This window comes from Poecilia reticulata, chromosome 23, assembly GCF_904066995.2.
Source record: "Poecilia reticulata chromosome 23, P_reticulata-male-v2, whole genome shotgun sequence".
Taxonomy (NCBI): Eukaryota; Metazoa; Chordata; class Actinopteri; order Cyprinodontiformes; family Poeciliidae; genus Poecilia; species Poecilia reticulata.
In genome coordinates this window covers 17,652,698-17,679,223 of record NC_088852.1, presented here as the reverse complement: position 1 = coordinate 17,679,223, position 26,526 = coordinate 17,652,698, and the positions used below count along the sequence as shown (strand labels likewise).

At 40.7% G+C, this 26,526-nt stretch overlaps 1 protein-coding gene and 1 long non-coding RNA gene across 3 annotated transcripts in view; one reads left to right on the top strand and one right to left on the bottom strand.

Annotated features, from left to right (window-relative positions):
• scube1 (signal peptide, CUB domain, EGF-like 1) overlaps window positions 1-26,526 on the top strand; it is a 94,379-nt gene that overhangs the window by 7,594 nt on the left and 60,259 nt on the right. For both annotated transcript variants that reach the window (XM_008401500.3, XM_008401501.3), the window contains exons 3-4: window positions 10,475-10,600; window positions 18,297-18,431. In XM_008401500.3, coding sequence (XP_008399722.2) covers window positions 10,475-10,600; window positions 18,297-18,431 — 261 coding nt within the window. The remainder of the gene's footprint in view (window positions 1-10,474; window positions 10,601-18,296; window positions 18,432-26,526) is intronic.
• Window positions 7,730-9,007, bottom strand: LOC145550238 (uncharacterized). Its single transcript, XR_014086158.1, has 2 exons — window positions 8,105-9,007; window positions 7,730-8,038 (listed from the first exon to the last, which is right to left on the bottom strand). It is a non-coding gene; the product is annotated as an uncharacterized LOC145550238 (long non-coding RNA).

Here is a 26,526-nt window from a genome sequence, read left to right as displayed (position 1 = left end):
ACAGTATGTTTCCATGTATTTATTTTATAAGTGAAATCTTAAACGGGGTGTAGCTGAACATAGTAATGTGTGTTTGGTCGATTAGTTTCTCGTTTTGACTGTTTTCTTGGCAGTAAATCTTAGAGTTTTGGAAAGTCTGTTTGTTTTGGTGAAAATGGTGCCACGTAGCAAAATGCACTGTTGGTTTGAACAGCATAGTGGAGCATGAACAACTTTCCAAATCCTTTCTGCTAAATGCCAAACACCAAGCCTTGGTGGAGGCAGTGTGATGATGTGGGGTGAAATGTTCCTCAGTAGAAATGCAAGGCTTTTCATCAATCCCATATGAAAGGCCTCATGGCTTTATCTCAAATAAAGCTACACAGAAATTGCTTGAAGACAACAAGGTCTTATCTAATAAGGTAAACATAAAGGTCAAAGCCCAAGGTCTGGAGTGGCCCAGTCAAAGCCCAGACCTTCATCCCATAGAGAATTTGTGACTGTACTTGATAAAGGGTTGTTCAAAACTGATCCTCACACAACTTGTCAGAGTCTGAAGAGTTTAGCAGGAAGAATGGAGGAAAGGTGCAGCATCCAGATGAGCTTCCTGACTGAGACCGATCCACAGCCAGAGAGGCAAAGACTAAATAGAGAATTGAAGATTTATTTCAGCCACTTATGTTATGCTTCATATTTTTATTTAATTGTCATTACTGGCATTGACAGAGAAGAGTCAGTTGTCGCTTTCACATTAAAGGGAACAAGAACTTATGAGAGGATAACAAAGGAACAATATGGCCTCCATCTTAAACATGGTGAGATGAGCTGCCTTTCTAGACACTGGCTGCGTTTCCACTGCGAATGTGCACAAAACTTTGTTTATATTCTGCCAAAAACTAAATTTTGCAATTGAGGTGTTTCCATTAAGTAAGAAACGTGATTAAAATCATATGTGAATTAGTTACTTCAAGCAATAAATCATTAGGAAAACATGGTGCGCCATCATCCTCCAACTATTTTCTGTTGCCTTCTTCTTTGTGGTTTTCGCCAGTAGTAAAATGTTGATAATGTGACCCGTGTGACGTGAAAAAAGAGTTTCCATTGCAGTTTTGCTAAGTAAACCAATTTTTATATTTCCAATAAAACCCACCTCATCCTAACCCCAAAAAGTTTTCTCAAAAAATTAGTGTTTTTTTTCCCCTAAATTGACGTGTTTCTATTAAGTGAATTTATTTTTGCAATGTCAACTTATGCAATCATACAGTCAGTGGAAATGCAGCTACTGCGCACGTCGTACCTCCATATGTGTGTTTGCATTTATGTGTCTGAGGGGGAGAGGATGAGTCTGAGTGTCTCATTAAATCCCGGGTCCACATCCACTGCCTGGATAATCAGTGCGTGTGGGGGTCAGGCTTCACCACATACCTGATCCTGTTGGTCTCTTTACGACACACTGAGATCAATCAGAACCCACCACTCCCCCATCCCCGTAATGAAGCAACAGCTCCTGACAGAGACTCCAAATTGAGACAGATGGTGGACGGGAGGACACCCCCTCACCCCCGTTGATTAGATATGAAGGCTGTAATTGGCTGACTGTGTTTTCCATCAACAGGCATTATTGGCCGTTTCACTAGCCGGTGCCATTATCGGCTCTGCTATTCCTGGAAGCACCTGAAAGCAGCCGAGCTGCTGCACTCCCTCTCTGCATCCCTCAGATCGTCTCTGGTTCTGTGTTATCAGCGTCGGCCCATATCAGCAAACAGTCACTCAGCGCTCTAGGAAAATATGCGCAAGAGACTGGATCAAACCAAGAATGCCTCTCCCATCTTTATTATTCACTTCACAGAAATGAGATCACTCTTTTTATGTGAAATATTAGCAGAACTGCAAAAACAGGAGAGTCTGACTGTGTGATAATGTTTTGTACAGTGGTGCATGTGATGTGTACAATGATCTGATTTCTACTGCTTGTGTTCACAATCAGAAATCTAACGACTGTCAAACACTTTTAATCCTTTCACTTATTTATATATTATTTTATTAGCTAGTAATAAAATAATAAACAAACACCCCATAAAATTTTTGCATAGTCATATTACATGTCACACATTGTATGTTATTGAGACATTAGACCCATTCAAATGTTATTAAAATGATCCTTTACTTCAGTAGCTCATTTCACTAAGTGAAACAATGCAGCAGGTACAAGAAATGTTGAATGCATCATTTTTCATTGTAAACATATATCACACTCTGACAGAAATAACTACATAATTCTTAAATGAAAGGAAAGTTCAAGTACAGCATCTCCACAGCATAATGCTGCCACCCTTGTGTTTCGCTGTGAGATGATGATGCATAATGTAAGTTGTATTTTATTTTAACAGGTGAAAAAGTTCAGTTTTGATTTTGGTTCCTTTACTTGGAGTGTGTGGGTTTGATTTGGGCAACACTAATGGGATCAAAGGCAACGTCGAGGCCGTCTTTTTCTACGAGTGTAAAAATCACCTGACATCATGACCTTATGAGTACTTGGAGCCTGAGTCAGAAAAGAAATCTGAGAATTGACTTAAAAAGCAGGTCAAGGATCTGGCAAATGATTTTTTCTGCTTTGCAATTTAAGTGGCAAGAACTAAGAGTTGCAGTGCATCCAGGAAGCATTCACTCAGCTTCACTTTTTCCACATATTGTTATACAGTGAACACAAGCAGTCTTATTCCAAATAAGCTCGTAAACTAAAATCATTTCTTTCCTCATCCATCCATCCATTTTCTTACACCCTTGTCCCTTAGTGGGGTCAGCAGGGGTGCTGCTGCCTCTCCAGCTAACGTTCCGGGTGAGAGTCACCCTGGACAGGTCGCCAGTCTGTCGCAGGGCAACACAGAGACACACAGGACAAACAATCATGCACACACACATACACACCTAGGGGCAATTTAGACAGACCAATTAACCTGACAGTCATGTTTTTGGACTGTGTTAGGAAACCGGAGTACCCGGAGAAAACCCACCACGCACAGGGAGAACATGCAAACTCCATGCAGAAAGAACGGGGCCGGGAATCGAACCCAGAACCTTCTTGCTGCAAGGCAACAGCTCTACCAACTGCTCCACTGTGCAGCCTCTTTCCTCATCCTTCTACACACAAACACATCATGACATTGTGGAAAAGAGCGTTTTGCAAATTTTTTTTTGGTTTCAAAAGGAGAAACCAAAAAAAAAAAAAACTTCATTTAGATAAGCAGATAAGTACTCAAAAGCTTTGCTTAATGTCTTGTTGATGCAATTTTGGCAGCAATTGCAGACTTAAATCTGAAACATTTGGAAGGATGCCTGTTATTTCTCCTCAACAGCTAGTATTTCAATTCAATTTTGAACTATTGGGCACCAAATGTAGTTTAGATTTCATTAAACAACAGTGAGATACATTTATTTTATATTGACTGGAAACAAAGAATCTGATGCCAACTTTAAAGCTGGCTACACTACAAATTCAGATACATCATTCTTTATAAAAAGACAAAGAGGATAATTTTCTGAGGTCCAATAAACATTGCTGTTTTTTAATTTAGAGTGAAAATTCTTGAAACCAGACTGTGATATGAACCTGAACTGAACAGAAAACCTGTTTTAGGGTTGATCACACTTTAATTTAGGGCAGCTCAACTGACTGCCATGTGGGATGATAACTGAGTAGATGGTCAGCTCTCAGTCAGGTCAGTCTCTAGATGCTGTACACATTAGATGTCTAGTCACAGGGCTGTTTTAAAAGAAAGAAGAATGAGCCGGGACCTGGTAGTTACTATCACATCTTCACTAGATGAGCTGCAATATCTACACACATCTTGAGCGAATAACATCTAAGTACAGTACTCTGTGTGCCTGCCACTGTTTTACAGTCTGTAATACATTTTATTATGTTTTTTGACAAATAGAACTCTGGTCTTCATCTCCAGGAAGATATTCTGTCAGTTTTACGCTTTAATCTGTGTCTCTCTGTTATGAGCACCTTGGCAGCTTGAGACTGGAACTCTGGTTAGAAACGAGGATTCATGCTCAACGGCTGATGTTGTTTTTTTTATAATAACAAAAGAAACTTGTCAAAAGAAAGTGTCCCATTGTCAAAGCACAGCATCACCTGTCGAACAACACTCTCAATGAAAACGTATCGTTTCCATGCTTTGATAAAGCACAAGTATTTAAATAGTGCAACCAACTATTCTCTCTATTTTTAGCTCTCAACAAAAGAAGAATCCTTTTCTGGTAATTGATATTATTACTGCAATTTTCAAACATCATAGAACCAGCAGATGGATGGTGTTGCAACCATGACGTTGTAAGGTGGAAGCACTCAACTTTACAACATGAGTAAAAATACTGATACTCATAGTAAAATAAAAAATTTACTCCAGTTAAAGTACAAAAGTACTCACTTTTCAAAACACTTCTATATTCAAACCTGGATGCAATTAAAAATACTCAAGTATTTAAAAGTATAAATTATATTTTCTGATGTAATTACTGTTTTATTTTCCGAGTGCTTTTACAGATCAGATCATGTAGACATGTAGAAGCACTCTGCTACGAAAAATGTCTACACGACCTTCAAACAACTGAACATAAAAATGCAATAAAAAATGGCTGCTAATTTTGTTTGTTTGTTGTTGAAATCATTCCTCCACTCGCAGTAAGTACTCCAAAAACATACAAACACTGTACTTAAGTACAGTAAAGTAAATGTACCGCCCTACTGCTGGCCATCAGGTCGGGTCATGGAGTGTGGGATGATGGGCCTTGTTGAGCGGTACCATGTAGGATTCCCCTGTTTTGGCTCAGACTGGGGTTGAACAGACTCTGGTGCTAGCAAGCATTCTGGTCTCCATCGTCCCGGTTACAACCCCAGTATTAATGCACCTTTGATCTACATCCCTATAAATACCAATAAGTTAGAAAATGTGCTCTCTGATATGGATTTTTTTGTCAAATTATTTGAAAATAACTGCCTCTAAACCTGCAGAAAGAGAAACCACAACAAACAACATATGCATATACAGTACATACCATCATTGGATAGTACATGGTTCACTGTAATACAGGATGTATCTACTGGCAACCGTAGCCCAACTGAGAGTGTATCTGACAAATGCTTGAACCTGTGTGTGTGTGTGTGTGTGTGTGTGTGAGTGTGCTTGTGTCTACAAGGTTTCTCCATAGGAGTGTTCAATAGTGGGTCTGGTGACCCATACATCCAATAGACCAACCTGAGGACGACACCATGAAGATTTAAGTTGCTAACATTAAGTGGGACCCAAGCACGGATTCCTGGGAGCGCCCCCGCAAGGTCCAAAGCAGACCTTCCCCCAGGCGGCCCCCTCTCTCCAGCAGCCACAATACAGGAGCCCCAGACTCCCCCGGCAACCCTCTACACTGGAGGAGATAATTAATTTTATTTATAAAGCCCTTAATATCTCAAATTGAAATCTCAAAGAGCTCATTCACACAATGATGATGGCAAGCTACTGGTTTGTAGATACAGGCTGACAGAAGCAAGGCTGCAACTTTGTGCCATTGACTCTTCTGACCAACACCAGCAGACGAGATCAGTGAAGTGTCTTGCCCAAGGACACAAACGACGAGGGCAGGCGGACTGGGAATCAAACCAGCGATCCACTCATTTCAAGGCAAACTCCTACCGCTCAGATGCAGCTAAGGACACACCGCCCCTCAGCAGTGGCCTGACAGAGCCAAGGTTCCCAGGCCAACCACCTAGCCCCAGATATCGAGAGGCACCAGCCACCAGAGGGGTGTGTGACGGGGGGGAAGTAGACTGTGATGTGGGATGATAACTGAGTAGATGGTCAGCTCTCAGTCAGGTCAGTCTCTAGATGCTGTACACATTAGATGTCTAGTCACAGGGTTGTTTTAAAAGAAAGAAGAATGAGCCGGGACCTGGTAGTTACTATCACATCTTCACTAGATGAGCTGCAATATCTACACACTACATCTTGAGCGAATAACATCTAAGTACAGTACTCTGTGTGCCTGCCACTGTTTTACAGTCTGTAATACATTTTATTATGTTTTTTGACAAATAGAACTCTGGTCTTCATCTCCAGGAAGATATTCTGTCAGTTTTACGCTTTGATCTGTGTTTCTCTGTTATGAGCACCTTGGCAGCTTGAGACTGGAACTCTGATTAGAAACGAGGATTCATGCTCAACGGCTGACGTTGTTTTTTTATGATACCAAAAGAGACTTCATATCTTGGTGACATGGAGAAAGTGTCCCATTGTCAAAGCACAGCATCACCTACAATTTGACTGTCGAACAAAACTTTCAATGAAAACATATCGTTTCCATGCACAAACATTTAAATATGGCAAGTAATAGTTCTGTCAACTTTTAACTCTCAAATAAAGAAGAATTATTATTAGTTAGGGATCTTCCTTGCGTGTGGGAGTCTGTCTTACTCGATCCTGGGCGGTCTTGCTGGGGTGACCATGTTTAAGGTTTGGACTATGGGGAGCGGCAACAGTTACAGGCTATAGAGTTTGGTACCCAGAGTCTGTCTCCTTGTGTCTCTCTGGCCTGTGGGCTGCTGCTTGTGTGCTGTACTGCGACCTACCTCTATGCCGGCCGTATCCCTGCTCTGAGGGGGCGCCTGGTGTCTGTATGTCTGAGGTGAAGCCAGGAGCCGTGTCTAATTGGGTTTTGCTGCTCTTGCGGGCGGAGCGTTGCAAGCTTTTTACCCTTCTCACAATTCTACCAACATCGAAACCTCCAGGTGACAAGTTCTTACAGAGCTACCCTCAAGGCAGTTCAAAGCAGCACTTTGAACTGCCTTGCTGCTGAAAATGTGCTATATAAGTAAAATGACCTTTACCTCTCCATACACACTTCTCAAACACACACACCCATGCAACGAATCCAAATAGCTGACGATCATTCAAGCGCACGTTCCTATTCTGTTAATGTGATCTGTCTACTTTGAGGACAAATGGTCAAGGACACAATTAGTGTCTTAAAAATTTATTTTTGTAGAGTAAAACTGCCTGGGTCCGTGTAGGGCACCAACTTCCCCACACGGTATGCCTGCAATTCTGAGACAAACCAAGTGCAATCGTCTAATAGAAAAAAGGATAAAAGCTGCCTTTGCTGGTTGGTTTGGGCTTTCATTTGTTTGCATGATTTACTGTCATTTTGTGGCCATTGCGAATTTTTATTTGTTGATGTGAGAGATTTAATCTAGGCAGTTCTGCATCATCTAAAGCACCGTGTAAACATATAACACAGACTCATGCCTAAATAAGGGTTGTGTGTCTCCTGAACAGTGAAATCAGATCTGTCGTCTGCTCTAACGGAATGAAAGCTGGAACAAAACATCAATTGCAGATCATGACACATGTGGTTGTCAGGGATGGCCCTCCATAGATCTACCAAAGCATTTGCTGATGATGTTCAACTTTTTGTCAAATGGAGTCAGTGTAGCTGGGGAAACAGCAGAATATGTTTTGACAAACCAAAATGAAGATGTGGGAAGACTTTGTAGCCGCTAGGAATGTTTGTGTAAACATCGTCTGTGGTGATTATTCCACTGGTGGATGTTAGCTGAGGTCCTACATGTTTTGTTGATTAAAATTCACATTTTATGACATTATTCAGACATTAAGTCAAAGATGTATTGCAAAATTATATTGCGTTGGGCTACAAAATAAACAGATGAAAAAATAGAACAGGTAACAGAGAATCATGAAAAATATCTAAGTATAATCAAATTAGTGCTGCCTTGGAGAAGGAAGGTCCTCCATTTGAATCCCAGCCAGGAATCTTTTCTGCATGGAGTTTGCATGTGTCTCCCAGAGCGTCAGTGGGTTCTCTCCAGGTACTCCAGCTTCCTCCCACAGCTCAAAAACCATGACTGTTAGGTTGACTGGTCTCTGTAATTTGTCCTTAGGTCACCTCTCCTTCCATGGAAACTTGAAAAACTCATGGTTTTTGACAAAAGGTTTTTTGCGCTAGGGTGAGGTGCTTATTGTGATAAATTTATCTCATGGATCTGCAATGGAAACATGGTTTAGTCATCATCATATGAGTCACATGATCAACAGCTGGATAGTACTACCGGCGAAAACGATGAAGAAGACGACAGGAAGTAGTAGGAGGATGATGGATTGGTTTTGCTGTCTCCACCGGAGCTCTGATAGCATCGCACTGTTCATAAAATGTATGCATCATTCGAACGTGTTTAATTCTGTCATTTGAAGATAACACTGAGCTGTTGGAGTACGTCCAGTGTTCACATGTGCAGACTACACTGTCTGCATTATGAGGATGTCTGATTCAGTTAAAAGCTGCTGGAAAATGTTCACTTGTGTCAGATTTCCCTAAATTATCATCAGGTGTTACAAACCCGTGATAATCTGAAAGATTTTTACTGAAGCCATGGTGTCAGGTGCTGTGAAAGAATATTTACCTCATTGAAGTTTTGGAATAAGGCAAATTGTGAGCAGGTTCAAGGGGTGTTAATACTTTTGCGAAGGCCAACATGCTTTATTCTGTCTGGAGCCAGTGGAGATACAGTGGCAGATTCTGCTGTGAACTCCAACAGACACAGGTGACACCAACCTGACCTGCTTACCGGAGACCGCTTTAAAAAAATCATCTCAGATTGATGATGAGGGACACAGTATAGGTCAGAGAGGGGGAGGGAGAAGTCTCAGACTTAGTAGGCCATTGTCTGCCTGGCGTCTGCAGCACCGTCATCAGCCAGCCACTCTTCTTACTGGCTGCTTACTGGCACACTTACATAACTCAGCACAGACACCCAGAAATGGATCCAACCCGACTCAGATTGTGTCTGAACACATCTCTGCCTAACTGTTGTCTGCCTGACTTCTCTTTACTCACACCCACTGGGGGTCGGTAAAAATCCACCTGGTGCAACTTCTTGTTATCTCTTAAGTGCGCTTCAAACTATATGTCTTATAAAAATGAGAAAGGCTGATCTGTGGAATAACCAGACATAGAAAAACATAATAAAAACAAGTTCGACATGAAATATGATGTTGTCTCAGGGTATGGGGGGGTGGGGAGGGGTGGAAGGTTTTATGAAAATGTTGAAATATTAAATATAATCAGTGGCATGCACAGACATTTGGGGGACAGGTGGGACCCCCCCCTCAAAAAAAATAAAAAATAAATAAATAAACGCATCTTGTGCAGCCAATGGAACTACCAACATATTTTCCCTCCTACATATTATTCTAAATCTCACTTCTAATTTGCATGCAGTCACACATGAAAATAGATACATTTGTCTCTGATCAAACGGATGAGAACAACTGGGTGAATTTGAAACAGAATATTAGAAACGTACATTATAACTGCTGATGGCAAAGAAGGACATGTATGTATTAGTAATGGTTGCATCTTAGTCACCAGCAAATACAGGGTTTTGGGGAAATAGTGCAGATTCTACAGAAGAGTAATTTACTCAGCACGTTCAACTGCACATTGTCCCGAAAAACAAAAACAATCCATCATCCTTCTAGTACTTCCTGTTGTCTTTAATGGAGACATGGAAACATAGCTAGTGATCAGCCGGTAACCAGTTCAGAAGGTCACTCACACGTCTTCTACTGCTACCTTTGACAGCTTTTATATTTTTCATTGCTCAATTGAACAGATAGCTTTATTTGAACAATTTTAGATTTTCCTACATACAAGAAGCACATGTGCAGTTCTTTTCACTGCCTTAGCTTAATTCTTGCAGATTCGTAGATTTGGTTACTGTATTATTGGTTACTGCGTGTGTTGGCCAGATTGCATTTGAACGCTCTGAGGTCCATTTGAGTGATTATTATGGTTGTATTATTTTAACATTTCCAGGCATGAATGGGTTTTATCTTTCATGTGACCAGTTTTCAAGGCTCAGCTGTCATTTTCCAGACACATGTTGTTTTTCTCCACTGCTCTGTGAAGTCACTGACAGTAAACTTCACTTCCCCAGATCCTTCTTGCACTTTAAAGCCATGAAGGCTAAAGTTACACTCTGGTCCTGGTCCTCTTATGTCCATCTGAGACTTGGAGCCAGAGAATTGTGAGTGACTGTGATGTACAATTAGTTGTCTGCAATCTTTTTAGAATTGACTGAAATCTATTAGGCAGTGGAGCAGCTGGCAGGAGTCTGTTTTAACTCCATTCCTCTAACTGCGATTAGAATAAAAAAACAAAATGCTCAGCTCTTGTTGACTTGTTCTCCTTTAATGTGCATAATGTAAAAGTAATTTCTCTGGGAAATGTACACAATTAAAAGGAAACAAATCTAAACATTACAACGGATTTAAATTCTAAAGATGCATGAAACTCGATCGAAGTAAAAGCTGAGGCGACTTGGACAAATAAAAACAAGAACTGAACCCATTCAGAACATAAAGTCACAACGTAACCTCATAAACATAGTTTGGGTAACATGAACTGCTTTCTCTTTCAGACGTGGATGAATGTACGAATGACTACAACGGGGGCTGTGTCCATGAATGCATCAACATACCTGGGAACTACAGGTGCACCTGCTACGATGGATTCATGCTGGCCCACGATGGACACAACTGTTTAGGTATGAATGGCTTCTGTTGGAACTTGTGGCCTTTCGCCTGGCTTATCGCTTCATGCTGCCAGGTTGACCTTATTTATGAAAATGAGTTTTTCATTTCTAATGCTGAGCTCCCTCTAACTGCGATGTCAGACGTTAATTTATACAAAGCTCCTCTGAGCTCTAACCATAGCATATCAGTCGACTTTAGGTCTCAGCTTTGACTAGGACATTGCAGTATCTCGATTTTCTTCTTTTTCAGACATTTTGTGGTGAGTTTGTTGTTTTGTTTGATTATATTGTTCTGCCTCACTGGAGGGTTTTCGGTAACCCTTTATTTGAAGGGGGGTGAAAAAGACTCATGGCACTGTCATAAACATGACATAACACCTGTCATGAACATGAATAAACCTTTATGAATATTTATGACTGTTGTCATAATCACTCGGTAAATTATGACACTTTTAATACAAAGTTGACATTATTCAAAATGTCTTTGTTATGACAACTTGACATTAACCAAGACATCATTACTGTTTAAATTTTACCTTTAATAACATAAAGTTACCTAATTTGTAAAGTGCAATCAGCAATACCTTTAGAACAAATTTATACCAGTAATGATTTCTTGGTTAATGTCAAGTTGTCATAACAAAGACATTTTGAATAATATTAACTTTGTATTAAAAGTGTCATAATTTACTTAATGACGCTTTATGACAACAGTCATAAATATTCATGAAGGCTTATTTATGTTCATGACAGGTGTTATGTCATGTTTATGACAGTCATGTCAGTCTTATTCACCCCCCTTCAAATAAAGTGTTACCAGGTTTTCTTTACAGCGATTGTGTCCATACTTTTTGCCTCGAGGGCCAAAATTGGATTCAATGGTCTTTTATCAAATTAAAACTCAAAGGAATTAGACAATATTTTAATGGTGTAAAGTAGTTTAATTTTTTGTAGAAAATAAATCTTTTTGCAACAAATGTTGGACAGCGCTCACTCATTTTAGCTGCTATCAGCTATCTATCTATCTATCTCTCTATCTATCTATCTATCTATCTATCTATCTATCTATCTATCTATCTATCTATCTATCTATCTATCTATCTATCTATCTATCTATCTATCTATCTATCTATCTATCTATCTATCTATCTATCTATCTATCTATCTATCTATCTATCTATCTATCTATCTGTCTGTCTGTCTGTCTGTCTGTCTGTCTGTCTGTCTGTCTGTCTGTCTGTCTGTCTGTCTGTCTGTCTGTCTATAGATAGAAATCTATAGATAGACATCTATAGATGTCTATCTATAGATAGACATCTATAGATAAACATCTATGTTGTCTTTGGTTGGGTGAACAAAATGCTGCCTAAGATCAGTAGCTGTTAGCGATCAGTAGCACACTGCTGGCTGTTTAGTTTACTACGGAACAGAAAGCTGACGTTATTGTTTCTCCCTACATCCAGTGGGTGGCGCAGGTTGCTACAATCGATAGTAGCCTCACAGGCACACCCGGTAGGAGGAAACAAACGCATTTCATTCTATTGGCTGAATTGCCAGGCGACTGTGCCAAAAGGTGGTTCCAAATGCAAGCAGAGAATGTTTCGAAAGCAAGCAGAGAGTCTGAGCAGAGACTAATAAGTGTGAGCGCAAGAAGAAGTTTTGAGTAAGCATTACAAGTTTTGAGAAGAAAAGTAAGAAGTCCTGCTTTCAAAATAAAAATGTAAGCAAAAGTATTAAAAGACATGAAATCCTGCTTTCAGACTGAAAATGTGTGCTCTTGGATTGTGGCAGAAAAATTCCTCCTTATAGCTGTAGTTGGTTGCTGGTTTGGTTTGGAAGGTGCAGAAGAAGAGAACGTTGGAGGTCAGACAGGGTGGTTTTTTCGGGTGTTGATTAAGAGCAGCCTTTAGCCTGCCGGGTGTGGGAGGATGTTATGGAGTAGGAGCTGTAACTTGAATAAACCAGGAAGCATAAAGCTCCTGACTGAAGGCTAGCTACCTGAGCAGCTAGCATTAGCTTGTTTTCCTGGTGTTTTTCTATAAGTTTCCTTAAAATTTAGGGATTTGTTCAAGACAGATAGTTTAGGAGGAGGTATTTTGTATGTGCGGTCATGATATTTAGAAAAACCTGTAATTTACAAAAAACGTGATGTAATTTCTTCTGTATGTACTTTATACAGTGTAGTTAGCACATTAAAGCCCACACAAGACCAACCATTCTAAACAAAAGCAGTTTACCTAAGCAGTGTATTGCTGAAAGTTGGCTTCTTTATTTCATTCTGTTACCCATCTGACTGTACATGTACATGTGCTGTACATGTACTGTACATGTGTTTAAGTTCAGGATTGTAGATTAAGTAGAAGGTATTCGGGTTGCTAATTCCAACAGTCACTGGTATTTACTGGCTGGCGAGAGGAAACCAGCTGTGTCTGTCCCTAACCTCAAGACTGGCTTTACTAGATGTTGACTGGATGCAGCCTTAATGAGCTGCTGCTGATTAAATCAGAGTTCAAACGAGGCAGTAAAGTGTGAAATCACAGGCAGAATATCTGTGATCACAGAGCCAGTAGCAGCTTTGTGCTCAGACCTCCCGTCCCGTTTTTAATTCCTGCGGTTTCTCGTTTCACAAACTGACATTACAAATTCAGAAAAACGTTTTTTTTATTAAAACTTGTAGTAAAGTTTTCAGTTTTAAGCTGTGCCTCAAACACAAAAAGCTTTTCTTCTGTGTTATCCTTGTTTCTACGTGTCTTGTACTGGCAGCTCAGGCAAACAGTTGGGTCTGGTTGCCCTACTATGTCAAGGAAGATTTACCGTACAGCAGTTGTATCATGACATTTAAAGGGATGTATTCTCATAGTAATTTCAAATTGTAATGTTCATATCCTGCCTAATGAGAGTCAAAGTATTTCCTTACAAACTATGTTAAAAGTTATAGAAGTTATTTTAGTGTTTTTGTGACTAAATGTCATAAGTCAGTCCATTTTTTTACTTCCAAATACCAGCTTCAGTCATAAATCCAAACATTCAGTTACAATTATTTTTCCCATTACATCCAACATTAAAAAAGACAGAATTGTTCAGTTTTTATTTTTTTTAATTATGGTGTGTTTTTTTTTTTTCTTTAGATTTTTTTTCATGTCTATTGCTTTTGCAAGAATTGGAGGCATTGTGTACGGGTGTTTTACTGCAGGTAGGATTGTTGCATTAAAAAAATAATGATCTGGCACCACAGGAAAAGAACATTATGTAGAAATATTAAAGCAAAATCTCAAAACATCAGCCAGGAAAATATAGCTTGAACAAAAATGGATGAAACAATAACAATACAGCGTAATTATTTTTTAATCACTCTCAACTGTATTATACATTAGAAGATATACTTTCACATATGTGTTAATTCTTGCTTCCGCTGATGAGAACGTGCTTCGTTATTACCATATAAGTCGTCATAACAGGGTTTTCCAGCTTTGCCGAGTTCAAAGGCGTTGGAAAGTAAAGTCATACGCCTTCCTGTACCAGAGTCAGACTTGTCAGATTGCTTCCTCACAAATTAATCATATCCGAAAAATGAAGTCAGTCCCTGACGAGGTCAGCGTTGGGTTCAGGTTTATGTCGTTTGAGTCGTGAAACCCAGCAGAACTGACGCTTTCCGCTTTTGTCACTTTGGGTTCTCAACGTGCTACAGTTTAATTTGAAAACTATTTTCCCAGCGTGCTTGTCAGAGTTCAGACTCCTTTCATATCACATTCTGCTCACATCCTCCGGGCCTGCTTGCAAAAACACTATAAAGGCTCTGCGGCTTTTAATGGAGCCGAAGCTATGATATTGAGAAACCTCACAGCCTTGTAGTTTAAATGACAAACCCGACGTTGGAAAAATTGCGGACATCGGTTTTGAGTGAGCGTGCAGGAAGTTGCTCCATCATCTCAGCAGATGCATCGTGTCAGTAACTGAGGACATTAACTGATTTAAGGTCTGCTAATTGTCCTCCAATTAAAAAGCCGTCCTGTTTGGTTTCTTCGCTTCCTTTTGATTTTGACTGTTTATTTGGGTTCGCCGTGGACACAGCTGGACCCAATGTGTCGCCGTTGCGTGACTTCTTTGAATGTCTGCTGCACTTGTGCAAGTTTATTTTCCTTTCCTCCAACGTGTCTTTTCCATTTCAAACCTTGGATCTCAGATTTGGATCCAAGGTGGGCAGTTGTGGAGAACTTGTGTGCAGATTTTGGCAAGTTGCAGACAGGAGGTGTGGGACTACAGAAACAATGAAAGAAAATAAGGACATTTATGAAATCAAAGCCATCTGGCTTATTACGGATATCACGGATTGGCTTGGAGCACCAAGATAATCCAGATTCTTTAACAATCCTTTAAAGAAGCTAGATAGTTCAAGTTATTATCATCTTTAATCTCAATTTAGAATTAAAGAAGTATTTTTGAAAAAAAATGTTCACAGTTTGTATTAATAAAGTATTTTGAGCAGTTTTTTATTTTTTATTTTATTTTATTTTTTCTAGGCTGATATTTTGCCCCAACAGAAGAAATAAACCTGCCAGTGTTCTGACAATGTGTCACCTAAAACATGGGCATCACCATCATGGATTAACAAACATTGCATTTTAGGTAACGGTGTAACGTTACACATATTCCTACCAAACATATTCAGTACAGTCCTCTTGGTTTGTCCTACTCATGTACCAATCAAATAGTTTTATACCTGAGCACATGGAGGATGTTTATGAAGTACGGCAATCTGTAGCTTCAAAAGGTGCACTGTTATGCATTTTCTAGGCACATAGTGCCATTTTACTGCACAATCAAGTAGCTATGTTACCTTTAGTTGTTATAAAAATGCTGTATACATCAAACATGATTTAAAGGAAATTTGACTTTGCATTTTAAGACCTTAGAATTGGGTCTCTGTCTCTTTAAAAATCCCTGCTCTTTCAGAAACTCCACCTTCAGGAAGTCATCACATCATGGCTCCTCTATTAACCGTTTAACGTTTTTACTTGCATTGCAGTGAGAAGTAGCTTCTTTAATGAGCTCAGCAGATGCGAAGTTCTACCAGGTGTTTGCTAATTACTGCTGGCTAGTCTGAAGGAGCTGAGTGGGGAGGGGCTGCTCTGTGAGCCTGGATACTGGAGCGCCGAGGAGGAGATGAGAGAGCTAACCTGCTGTCTCACCTGAGTGAACGGAGGAGAAAGCCTTTGAGTCGTCACTCTGTCAGAGCTACAGCTGTCCTCTGTGGAGAGAGGAGAATCTTCCAGAAGGACGACCATCTCTGCAGCGATCCACCAATCAGGCCTGGAGACGGACAAAAGGCACCTGAAGGACCTCAGACCAGCAGACAAGATGAGACGAAGACTGAGGTCAAGTGTGAATGACAGGCATTGTGTTTGGAAGAAACCAGGCGCAGCTCATCACCTTCTCTACAGCAAAGCATGGTGGTGGCAGCATCATGCCATGGGGATGTTCTGCGGCAGCAGGAACTGACTGACTAGTCAGGACAGAGAGAAACGGCAATGCAGTGATGAACAGAGTAAATGAAAACCTACTGCAGAGCATCCTGACCTCAGACTGAGGCGAAGGTTCAGCAGGACAACGACCCTCTGGAGATGTTCAATCAATCTGATTGAACATCTCCAGAGAGATCTGAAAATGTCAGACAGACGTCTCCATCCAACCTGCTGGAGCTGAAGAAGAGCAGGAGGGAAGAACCTGAGAACAACTGGAGGCGGTAAAAGCTGCCAAAGGTGGATCAACAAAGCATTAAGCAAAGGCTGTGAATGCTTCTGTAAATGTGATTTTCTTTGTTTTCTATTTTTAGTGAGCTTGTGAAACTCTCAAAGGATTTTTTAAACCATTTTGTCCTGTTGGAGTACTTGTGTCTATAATTTAGAAAGTGATAAATTTAATACAATTCCGATCAAGGCTAGAGCAAGAAAATGTGGGAACAGTGAAGCATTGTGAATGCTTTCCGGATGCACTGTACATGAAGCACATCCTCACTGTGTTTAGATGGAGCTTCACCTCATTTGAGCTCAACGTGAAAAGAAGGGGTATCGGGGGAGGGGGGCCGTGGCTGAAACTGGAAAAAAACAAAAAACAAAACACCTCTGGCCATGTTTGTGTAGAAACTGGAATGGCATTTCTTTTCTCTTAACTTACTCCTCGAGCGGCCCGAAGATTAAAGTCATCAGTCATATTAATGGCATCCATTACGGCTCAGGATTTACCTAAAATAGTGTTAGGAAGTGCTGTGAAAACAAAGCAGAAGTTCACCAAGGACACGATTTATGCTCACAACGTAGAACCTATGCTGCTATATTTACACACGGAGCTGGAACTTTATGGGCCTGCAGCAGAAGAACTCAGTGAAGTCATCGCTGAGGTCCGTTAGACCGTCATGGACCGTCTGGATATCCAACATCATTCATTCGAGGGGAAGCTGTGAAGAGCAGCTGAGCTTTATGATGCTCTGCTTTTATAATTATTACATGACCTGTTTTCTGTAATCTCTGTCTACTTGTAACTGAATTTGTTAAAATTTGTTATTTAAATAGTCATCCTTCTCAGGTACACATTCCTTTCTGTTTGTTAGAACTGAACAGTACTTTTTATGCTATAGTCTTGTACAGCATATTATAACTATTATTGTTAATCTTGTTTCTTTATATATAGTTTAAACATGTTTTGATCTTTTGTGTGAACCTATTGCTGCCTAAATTTCCCCTGCATGAGACATTAAAAACTATTCTATTCTATTCTATTCTATTCTATTCTATTCTACTACAGAATAGCCGTCTCAGTAAACCAAGTCTGTTTGCCAGAGAGAATATTCTAATAAACGACATATTTCGCAAAATATTCATGTGGCTAAAAAACAACCTGAACTACAACATGAATAGAAGAAAAACTCACTAATACTGTCTAAGTGCTTTTATTTAATACAAAAAAGGAATAATTGTTGAACTAGTGTTGAAATTTTCACTCAGAAATGTCCAGGTTCCTTTTCAGAAAGTACTGAGATTAATCTAAAAATGTCTGAGTTTTTTTTTTTTTTTTTGGGCAGAAATTCATTCCTTTTATTTTCCTACTTACAATGGCCCTAGCAGGCTGCTGTAGTTTTTTAAAAGGAGCGATGGAAACACATTTGGCTGACAGGTTCTGGCGTAGTGACTTTGAAAGCTTGGTGTAGCTTTCATCTGGTGCCGGGCCGGTCCAGTTGTGACCTCTTGCCATCTGCCTTTTCTTCCTCCTCTCTGGTTTTGTGTCCTGCATGAGGCCGGCGGCCCGTCTCAGCACCTCAGACTAAACAGGGCGCACAGTCACCATGTCAGGTCTGGGTTTACACACACGCCCACGTACAGAAGCTGTCACGTCTGATTACCGTACAGTTTGTAGGCCACTTCACTGAAAACTTTAGAAGCCTTTCAGCAGCACAGTGCAGGATAAACAATGTTTCCCTGCAGCACGGAGCCACGCCCGCTAACACTTAGCGCCAGGCTTTTCATCCAGCCACAGAATCCACCTGTTAGTGTGATAGGACAGCCTGGGTCCTTGTAACATTCCTGATTCTGGTGTCAACATCACTGACTCATATGCTGTTATTAATGCAGCTCAGTAAGTGATGAGTATTTGTTCCACTGCTGCCTCTCATCCCTTGCCTCCGTGCTGTCTCTCTCTGTGTGTGTGTGTCCAGATGTGGACGAGTGTCTGGACAACAATGGAGGATGCCAGCAGGTGTGTGTGAACACAATGGGAAGCTACGAGTGTCAGTGTACAGACGGCTTCTTCCTGAGCGACAACCAGCACACCTGCATCCACCGCTCTGATGGTAAGACTGGGACAAAGAGACCAGAGAGATAACACCAGGTTACAATAAATCTTCTTTGGAAATTGTCTGGGATTTTTAAAATCTGAATTAGGACTATTTTGCACCTCTGAATCCAAAAGTGACATCCATTTTTTTCAATCAGGTTAGAGAAAAAATATTTTCTAACAGAGTGTATTAATTAAATGTTACAAACTTGAATTTCTGTACATTGGATAATAAACACTGACCAGGGTAAGTACATGTGAATTGAACATTAGGTCTTCATTGTGTAAAATCCTCCGTCTCTTTCCTGTCCTGATGAATCTCTCCTCCTGCTCATCAATAGATCAGATCCTCCAGATGTGAGAACAAGTCCTGCATTTTGATGCTCTTGTTGCTCCATAGTTCAGAAAGTTGACCTGATTGAGCAAAACCAATGTGACTTTTGGATTCAGCTCATCAAAATGACCCTAAAGCCCCAGACAATATCTTTGACTGTTGACCAGTGTATTATTTCAGTTATGGAAAGAATTTAGAAAAAAAAAAATCACATTTTAATTGTTAGGATTATTTGTCCAGGGTGTAGTAGAGCACAAAGAAAATTATTTCATATAGTATAGTTTAAAATGAATACAACTTTAACATGCAGGTTTGTTAATTTTAGCTGTCTTTATCAACTGGGCGTCTCCTGGAAACTCTTCCAAACAAACCATATGTTTTCTTTTTTAATATTTTCTAATTTTACTTTAATGAATTATGCCATTTTATCAGTGCTGAACAGTCCGACCACTGGGAGGGGTTCAATCCAGAGAGACTCTTTCTAGATTGATGGGCAGCAAAAGTTGCGTGATCTGTTTTTTATACACTTGATTCACATGACAGTCACACCTGGTGTTACAAAAGCATTCACACCCCTAAACCTTTCTTTTTTACAATAAAATCACAAAGTTGAATGTTTCTTTTACCGATCGTTGTGAAGCGGATCAAAAGGTTACACGGTTTACGTTATGTTTTTAAAATAACATAAAAGTTTCAGGTGCAGGAATATACAACCCCATTCAGTCAATGTGCTGTAGAACCATGTTTCAGGTTAAGCAGCCAGACTTTGAGCCACATTAGATTTTTAGAAAAGCGAAGCAGGTCACTCCGGCTACGTTCACTCTGCAGGTATTAATGCTGCTTTACTGTTCAGATATTTTGTGAAATTTGATTTCCTTCATTCACATTTCCAAATGTATGTGACTTGCATGTGATCTGCTGTCTGAACTGCAGACAACCCAACAGTGTCCTGCATGCACAGCGGGGGAGGCAATGATGTCACACACAGTGAGCGTGCTCAGTGTTTGTGGACGTAAACATGGATGCTAACGGTGGAGCGTCTCTGGTGACGTTAAAGTCGCTGTCCAGCCAGAGCCAGCACATTAACAGCTTAATGGTCATCATTGTGCGCCATGGTCATGGTTTTTCTTCTAATTTCCATGTATCAGGAAATGTGTGCAACCACTCATGAAAAAAAAGAAAAATAAATCTGATTTCACAAAACGTCTGAATTGGGCAGCTGGCAGTGTGAACGTCGCCTCAGTGATCGACAAGCATGAAGGTTGAATGAGCCCTAAAGAAAGGAGCACAGGTGCTGTTTGTTTTCCTCCTGCTGGTTTTCAACTGTTTTATGGGGAGAGATTTCCATTCCAGACCGGGTTCATGTAGTTTACCATGATGTAACTGCCAGGGGATCAGTTAATTAGCAGGACTTTATCCATGGAACAATATAATGGCTTGATTAAACAATTACATGGGGTAACGGAAATTTCAATTACACGTTATTAGACTTAATTTCTTTTCTTTTACAGTATTCTCATACAGTATTTAACCCCCCCCCCAAAAAAAAAAAAAAACTAATATAAAATAAAATAAATAATATTAAATAAAAGTATGACACATTGAATTTTGAAATGTCATGGCAACAGGGAGAGAACTGGTTTTATACTGCTTAGCTTTACATCTTAGCATCGTCTCACTTAGATCTTCTCTGTAGGTTTCACTCAGCAGCGGCAGCAGCTCTGAGCTCCGTTTTCCTTTTACCCGCTCACACTTCTCTGCTGCCTGAACAATAGACACATGCTTGCAGCTGTGAATGGGGACAGTGTGCTGGATCACATCAAAGATGCCAAGTGATGACAGTCGTTTGTCACTCCTTAATGGGAATGGGCAGGAGGAGTGGGGCTGTGGGCAGAGACGGAGGGCGAGGACGGAGAGGTCGAGTGAAGGAGGAGGCTGTGACCTCTACCTTTGTCCGCTCCCTCTTCGCTCGGAGCGCTCGTGGTGCCGGTGTGGTCGGCGCGGAGGCATGTCAGGAGGCTCTCAGGACGTTAGAGGGTCCTTTGTGGAGGAGCGAAGCGAAATAGGTGCACAAACAGATAAATGTTTGCTCAGTGGGAACTCCGCCGGCCAGCGAGCTCCTGCCGTCGTTTCCTGTCACTCCAAACTCATTTTAAAGCTTTGGGTTCCCGTCAGGGGAGCCCTGTCTCTGTTGTTTCTTAGTTTTCACAGCGATTGACCAGATGTAGCTGAACTCTTAAATTCCATTTCTTTGGGAATTTAAAAAAAAAAATGATTATGACACATTATGACTGAAGCTGTTCTATATCCATATTCTAACTGTAAACACGTGTGTGACCTGGGATGCTCACAGTAAACAAACAGTGTGAGTGTGTAAGGCCTCGTTCTGGCTGGCTATCCTGAGCCTTTCACCTTCACCACACACACACACCCGCACACACCCCCACACGCGCATACGTACACACACACACACACACACACACGCACACGCACGCACACGCACACACACACACACACACACACACGCACACACACACACACACGCATACACACACCTCTCTCACCCCCCTCATACACACTCTGTCCCGCTTTCACAATCAGACGCTTGTCCGCTGTCCCCCTCCAGGCCAGGAATAGCCGTAGAATCGCAGTGTTCCACAGGAATCTTCTTGCTCGCTCTCTTTCCGTCTTAAACATCACAGTTCCAGTGACACTCCTGACCTCAGCAGGATGTGTTTGAAAACCACACCTGTTCACTGTGTAGCTTCTCACTGCAGCCTCTCCACCAGCATAGACAGACCAAAGAGCCGACGGAAGACATCAGAGCATGAGTTGATGCTGACGTTGTAGACGGATGAAGGGTGCGTCTTCCTTTGTCCTGGGACAGAGGAGGACATCCTCTTGGTCTCTTGCCTCAGCTTTTGCTTTTTGAAAGTTATTTTACAAACCCAACTTTATAAGTTACTTTTCTACTCTCTACCCTCACAACCAGATTACTTCAAATTTAAGGACTATGGAATTTTTCCTTTGTATGAAATTCCGTTCTTATCTGTAATAACTGAATCCTAGATTCAGTTATTACAGATAGAAACTAGAGGTCAGGTCTGAACTCTTGGTGTAGTGATGAAGTCTGACCTGAACCTTCAGAGTCACATAAAGATGGTCACAATGTCGGCCTTCTATCACCTGAAGATCATTTCCAGGATTAGAGAACTAATGTCTCATCAAGCTCTAGAGAAACTCATCCACGCGTTTATCTTTAGTCACATCAATTACTGCAACAGCATCTTCACAGGTCTGTCTAAAAAAACCAATCCTCCAGCTACAACTGATCCAGATGCTGCTACTGGTGTCAGTTCTAAAGTCTTTACACTGACTCTGTTGCTCAGAGAATAGGCTTTAAAATACTGTTGTCAGTTTATTAAAAAACTGAACGGCTTAGCACCAAAATACATTAAATGCCTGTTATGTTGTATCAGGCTTCCAGACCTCTCAGGTCTTCTGGTTCTGGTTCTGGTTCTGGTTCTGCTCTGCATCCAGAACCAGAACCAGAACCAAATTTGGAGAAGCAGCATTCAGCTTCTATGCACCACAAATCTGGAACAAACTTCTAGAAAACTTCAAAGATGTTTAAACGGCGAAATTGCTCTGCTTTAATACAGAGCTTTTAAACAGAAATAAATGATTGAAATACATCCCTCTTGGTGTAAAGAATCTACATGATATTCCTGTTTTAATCTGAATTCCTGAATTATAAAGAATAAAAAAATCCAATTTGTTGAGAAGTTATATTTACCAATTGGTTTATAGTAAAACTGTATTCATATGCATGATATAGCAGTTGTTTTACCACACTGAGATGCTTTCTATGTTCACACAGCAGCTAGCGCTCCCTGTATGAACGCCTGGAGGAGGAGCTAAAGCTGAGATTGCAATAATAAACTCTCCTGTTTGTGGATGTTTCCCCCAATATAATGATGTGTGAGCCATTAATTCTGTGGTAACATGTTGTTAAATGGTAAAACAAACCGAAGGAAGCAGTCTTGTTGAAAATGTTGTCCTCTAGTTCCCAAACAACATGCATATTCAGAGTGCCGTGTTCTGAGCGAGAGGAAGCCGAAGAGAGAGAAGGGGATTGTGGAAACAGGGCATGGGGGAGGTGTGAGCGCTCGGGCAGAAAAACAGAAAAAATAAACACAGAGACAAACATGGTGGACTTGACAAAAGTTGTTTATTTGGAGCTGTGGAAGGAGAGGAGGCAGGCAGAGGCTGAGGCAGGCAGAGGCTGAGGCCGCCGCGCTCAAACACAAACAGGCGCGCGCAGAAAGTCACGGCGGCACAGACATTTACTGGACAACACGCAGATTCACACACTCACGCACACGCCCACATGCGCAATGTTCTTCATGATGAAGGAATTCTCACTTTAAACAAACCGAAGCAGGAAACTGGAGGTACAGAGAGCTTTACAATGACAGGCCTGGGACACGTGGGAAGCCTAAGTGCAGGGAGCTCCGTCTGCCTGGCTGTCAACTGCTACTACATCAGACTCCTTCCATTTTAAAAACAACTTACCTGTCACACATCCACATGTTGATGATGCATAATACATCTAAAAATCTAGATTCTGCACTACAGGTAGAAGCCTCTCATTGGCTGAAGCAGAATATCTTCTTGATGACTTTATCAAAGTAAAGACCTCATATCGAGGTTTTAAAAATAACTTTATTGCCTGCATCTTTGACAATACAAACAGAAACTGGTGCAAATTTGGAATTTATTTCCACAAGAACTGCATTCAAATAGTTTTATGGGTCTCTTCAGTTAAATCAAATCTTCGCTAAGCTTGTATAGGCCAGTGGTGTCCAAAGTCAATCCTCATGACCCAGGATCCTGAATGTCTTGGTTCCTGAATCAAATGATGGATCATCAGCTCCCCTCTCCAGAACAGGACATACCGAGCAGGAGGAGATAGATGGACCATTTGACTCAGCAGTTAGAGCAGAGATGCATCTAAGGTTGTTTTCACATCTGCTCTGTTTGGTTTGCTTTAACTGTACGGTAGTTTGTTTGTCTAGAAAGTCTGGTTCATTTGGAGAGGTGTGAATGCGAAACTCTAATGCGGATCAAAAAACCAACTCTGGTCTGCCTAAATACTTACGTCTCAGTTCGATTAAAGTGAATGAATATGTAAATGCTAAGCAGGGCATTTTGGGTAAAGAGAACCAAAACAAACAAGGGAGTCTAGCGCTAGCAGGAGAAGTGGAATGAGAATTTTTCCAAAGACAAAAGAGAAATCCTACTGCTAAAATATGACAATATTTTGGTTTATATTTTGTGAAGAAGGAAGCTGCATTCGGTGTCTCCTTAAGAGGCTTTTGTTGTTTCCTTCAGTAGTATTTCTGGTACAGCGCCCCCACAGGTGAGCAAATGAACAGGTGTTTCAAAGGGTTTGGCTCGTTTGACTCGGTTCATTGTGAAATAGAACCACACCAACTGAAAATGTAACACATGTTTCAGGTTTTTTCCCCAACTAAACCGAGTCCACTGGACTATCTGGTGTGAAAACATTCTAAAAATGGAAGGACACCGATCCTCAAGGACCAGATCTGGACACCCTTTGACTAGGCCATCCTATTAGCTTTGTTTCTCTATCTGTGACACCAGTCGATAATGTTCTTTGTGTTTGGGATCAAAAATCCGTCCTGACTTCATCTTCAGATCCTTACCAGGATGTCTCTGAGCGGTTGTTGGCTCCTGAACACTTCCTCTTCTTGTGAGTTCTCTGTCTAAATGTCTAAACTCTTACGAGGAACACCTGTTTGTTCCAGGTTTATGGTGAAATTATATTTATTTCACTTCACACTGAGTGTGTCCCCGGCGGTATTCACTGGAATATTTAGCACTTTGGTAATAAACCAACATCAGGGTCTTGAACAAGCTCTTCAGCCCATCTTGAGATGCTTATTGTGTAATGACTTGGTAATTAAAACTTCTAATAAAAGAGAAACTAACGTACAACTGAGAAATATCTCTGTTCGCCTGTTTTATGCAGATGCTGTTATTCAAATAGGAGCAAAAAGATAGAATTTACTTTTGCTTTTGTTCCTAACTGATATATTATTAGCTCAGAGTTTCTCTGCAGTTTATGCTGACGTGAAATATAAGGGCGCAGACACCATCTGGTGTTTAGCTACGATTTGGTCTCACTCCCAGGAGACATTAGGAATCGACTTGTATGATTTGAAGCTCACAAAACAAAGTCCACCAGTTCCGCTCAAGTTTAAAACCTTAACCTCTGGCAAACGCCACCAAGCACCGGGGGCTTTTACAAACAAACACAGCCTGCTAAGGTTTCTCATATCGCTGGTATTAAAAGCCTTAAATCTGGTTGTAAAAGATGCTTAAAATCAAGAGGGTCATGTTTTTTTTCTTCTTATTTGCAGTCACCTCAGAGCCGCTCTCCCTCTAAATGCTCTTAAGACACATGATGGTCTAGCCAACGCTAAAGTCTAAATCTCTGGTCTTGTCAATTTGATGTGTGTTAGGTTAAGGCCAGATGCAGGAAGTGAAAGAAAGAAAGCAAAAGAATGAGTTAGAAAAATGTGTGTGTGTTTGCATGTGTGTGTGTGCGTGGACTCCCTATTTGACAAAGAGATTGGGGAGGGTTATTAGAAAGGCACAGTTCTTATTTAAAGAAGTTCAATGCACTCAGCTGAAGAAAAGCTCTCATTGAAATTCATGGCTTAGCACCTATAGCTCTGTGGTTTAAACAGACCAGTGAGAGAGACACACAGTCAGCGTCTGACAGATTTCAATTAAAATGGCATTTACAAGGGATGGAGAGAAAAGTGGAGAGAGGAGGAAGACGGGAGTTTAGGAGATTTTTCTTTCCCAGTTAGTTTCCTCCACAATTTTCAATAACTGAAATTCCCTGATCGGAGTTCAATTTCATTCATCCGGAAAGTCACTTTTATTGATGCCAGCTGCTCAACATTTACCAACCAATGGCAAAAATATAATAAACTGCAACTATCTGAGACAGACTCACAAAAAAGACGTTTTTTTTTTTTTTGTTTTTTTTTAAAGACAGGTTCAACTTCAACTAAATATTTGATCTTCACATCGGATCAATGGGCTTACCAGTTATTAAATACATGTTGGCTTCCCATAGAATCAGACTGTGACTTTAAACAGTTGAGTTGAAATGCTGGTATTGCAGTAAAAGAGTCACTGTGAAAATAACAGGCAGTCATTTTCAAATTTTAGTTTTATGTGTCAAGAAAAATAGTTTTCGTTTCCTCTGTAAGAATGGCGTCTGTGTGGCCCATTTTGTAATCTCAGTGTTTTTTTTTTGACCAGGTGATGTCATCAGAGATCTGTAGTCCAAGAAATGTATCCACTCTCTCTGCTGTGGTATGATGAGGGACGGCGCTCAGGCCAAAACCTCTGAAGGTCAACCATCACCTCCTTTGTTTTGTCTACGCCATCTCACCCTGCTCTGGACTTCTTCCCTGCTCATTTATTTATGCTTTCCATGAAGGTGTCTCACAGCTCTGGTGTCATCTGCCACTTCAATGACTGGATTTTCTGCATGTGTGGATACAAAGTTGTTTATTATCGATTTGAACATAAGTGGACCGAACACACAACCTTGAGGGACTAAGTGCTCAGTGTGACAGAGTTAAAAATGTTTCCTGATTGGTTTTTGTTTCTTGAAACAGTTGCCAACCTGAAATTACCTTAAAGGATTCTGGCTTTTTCACTAGAGCTCACT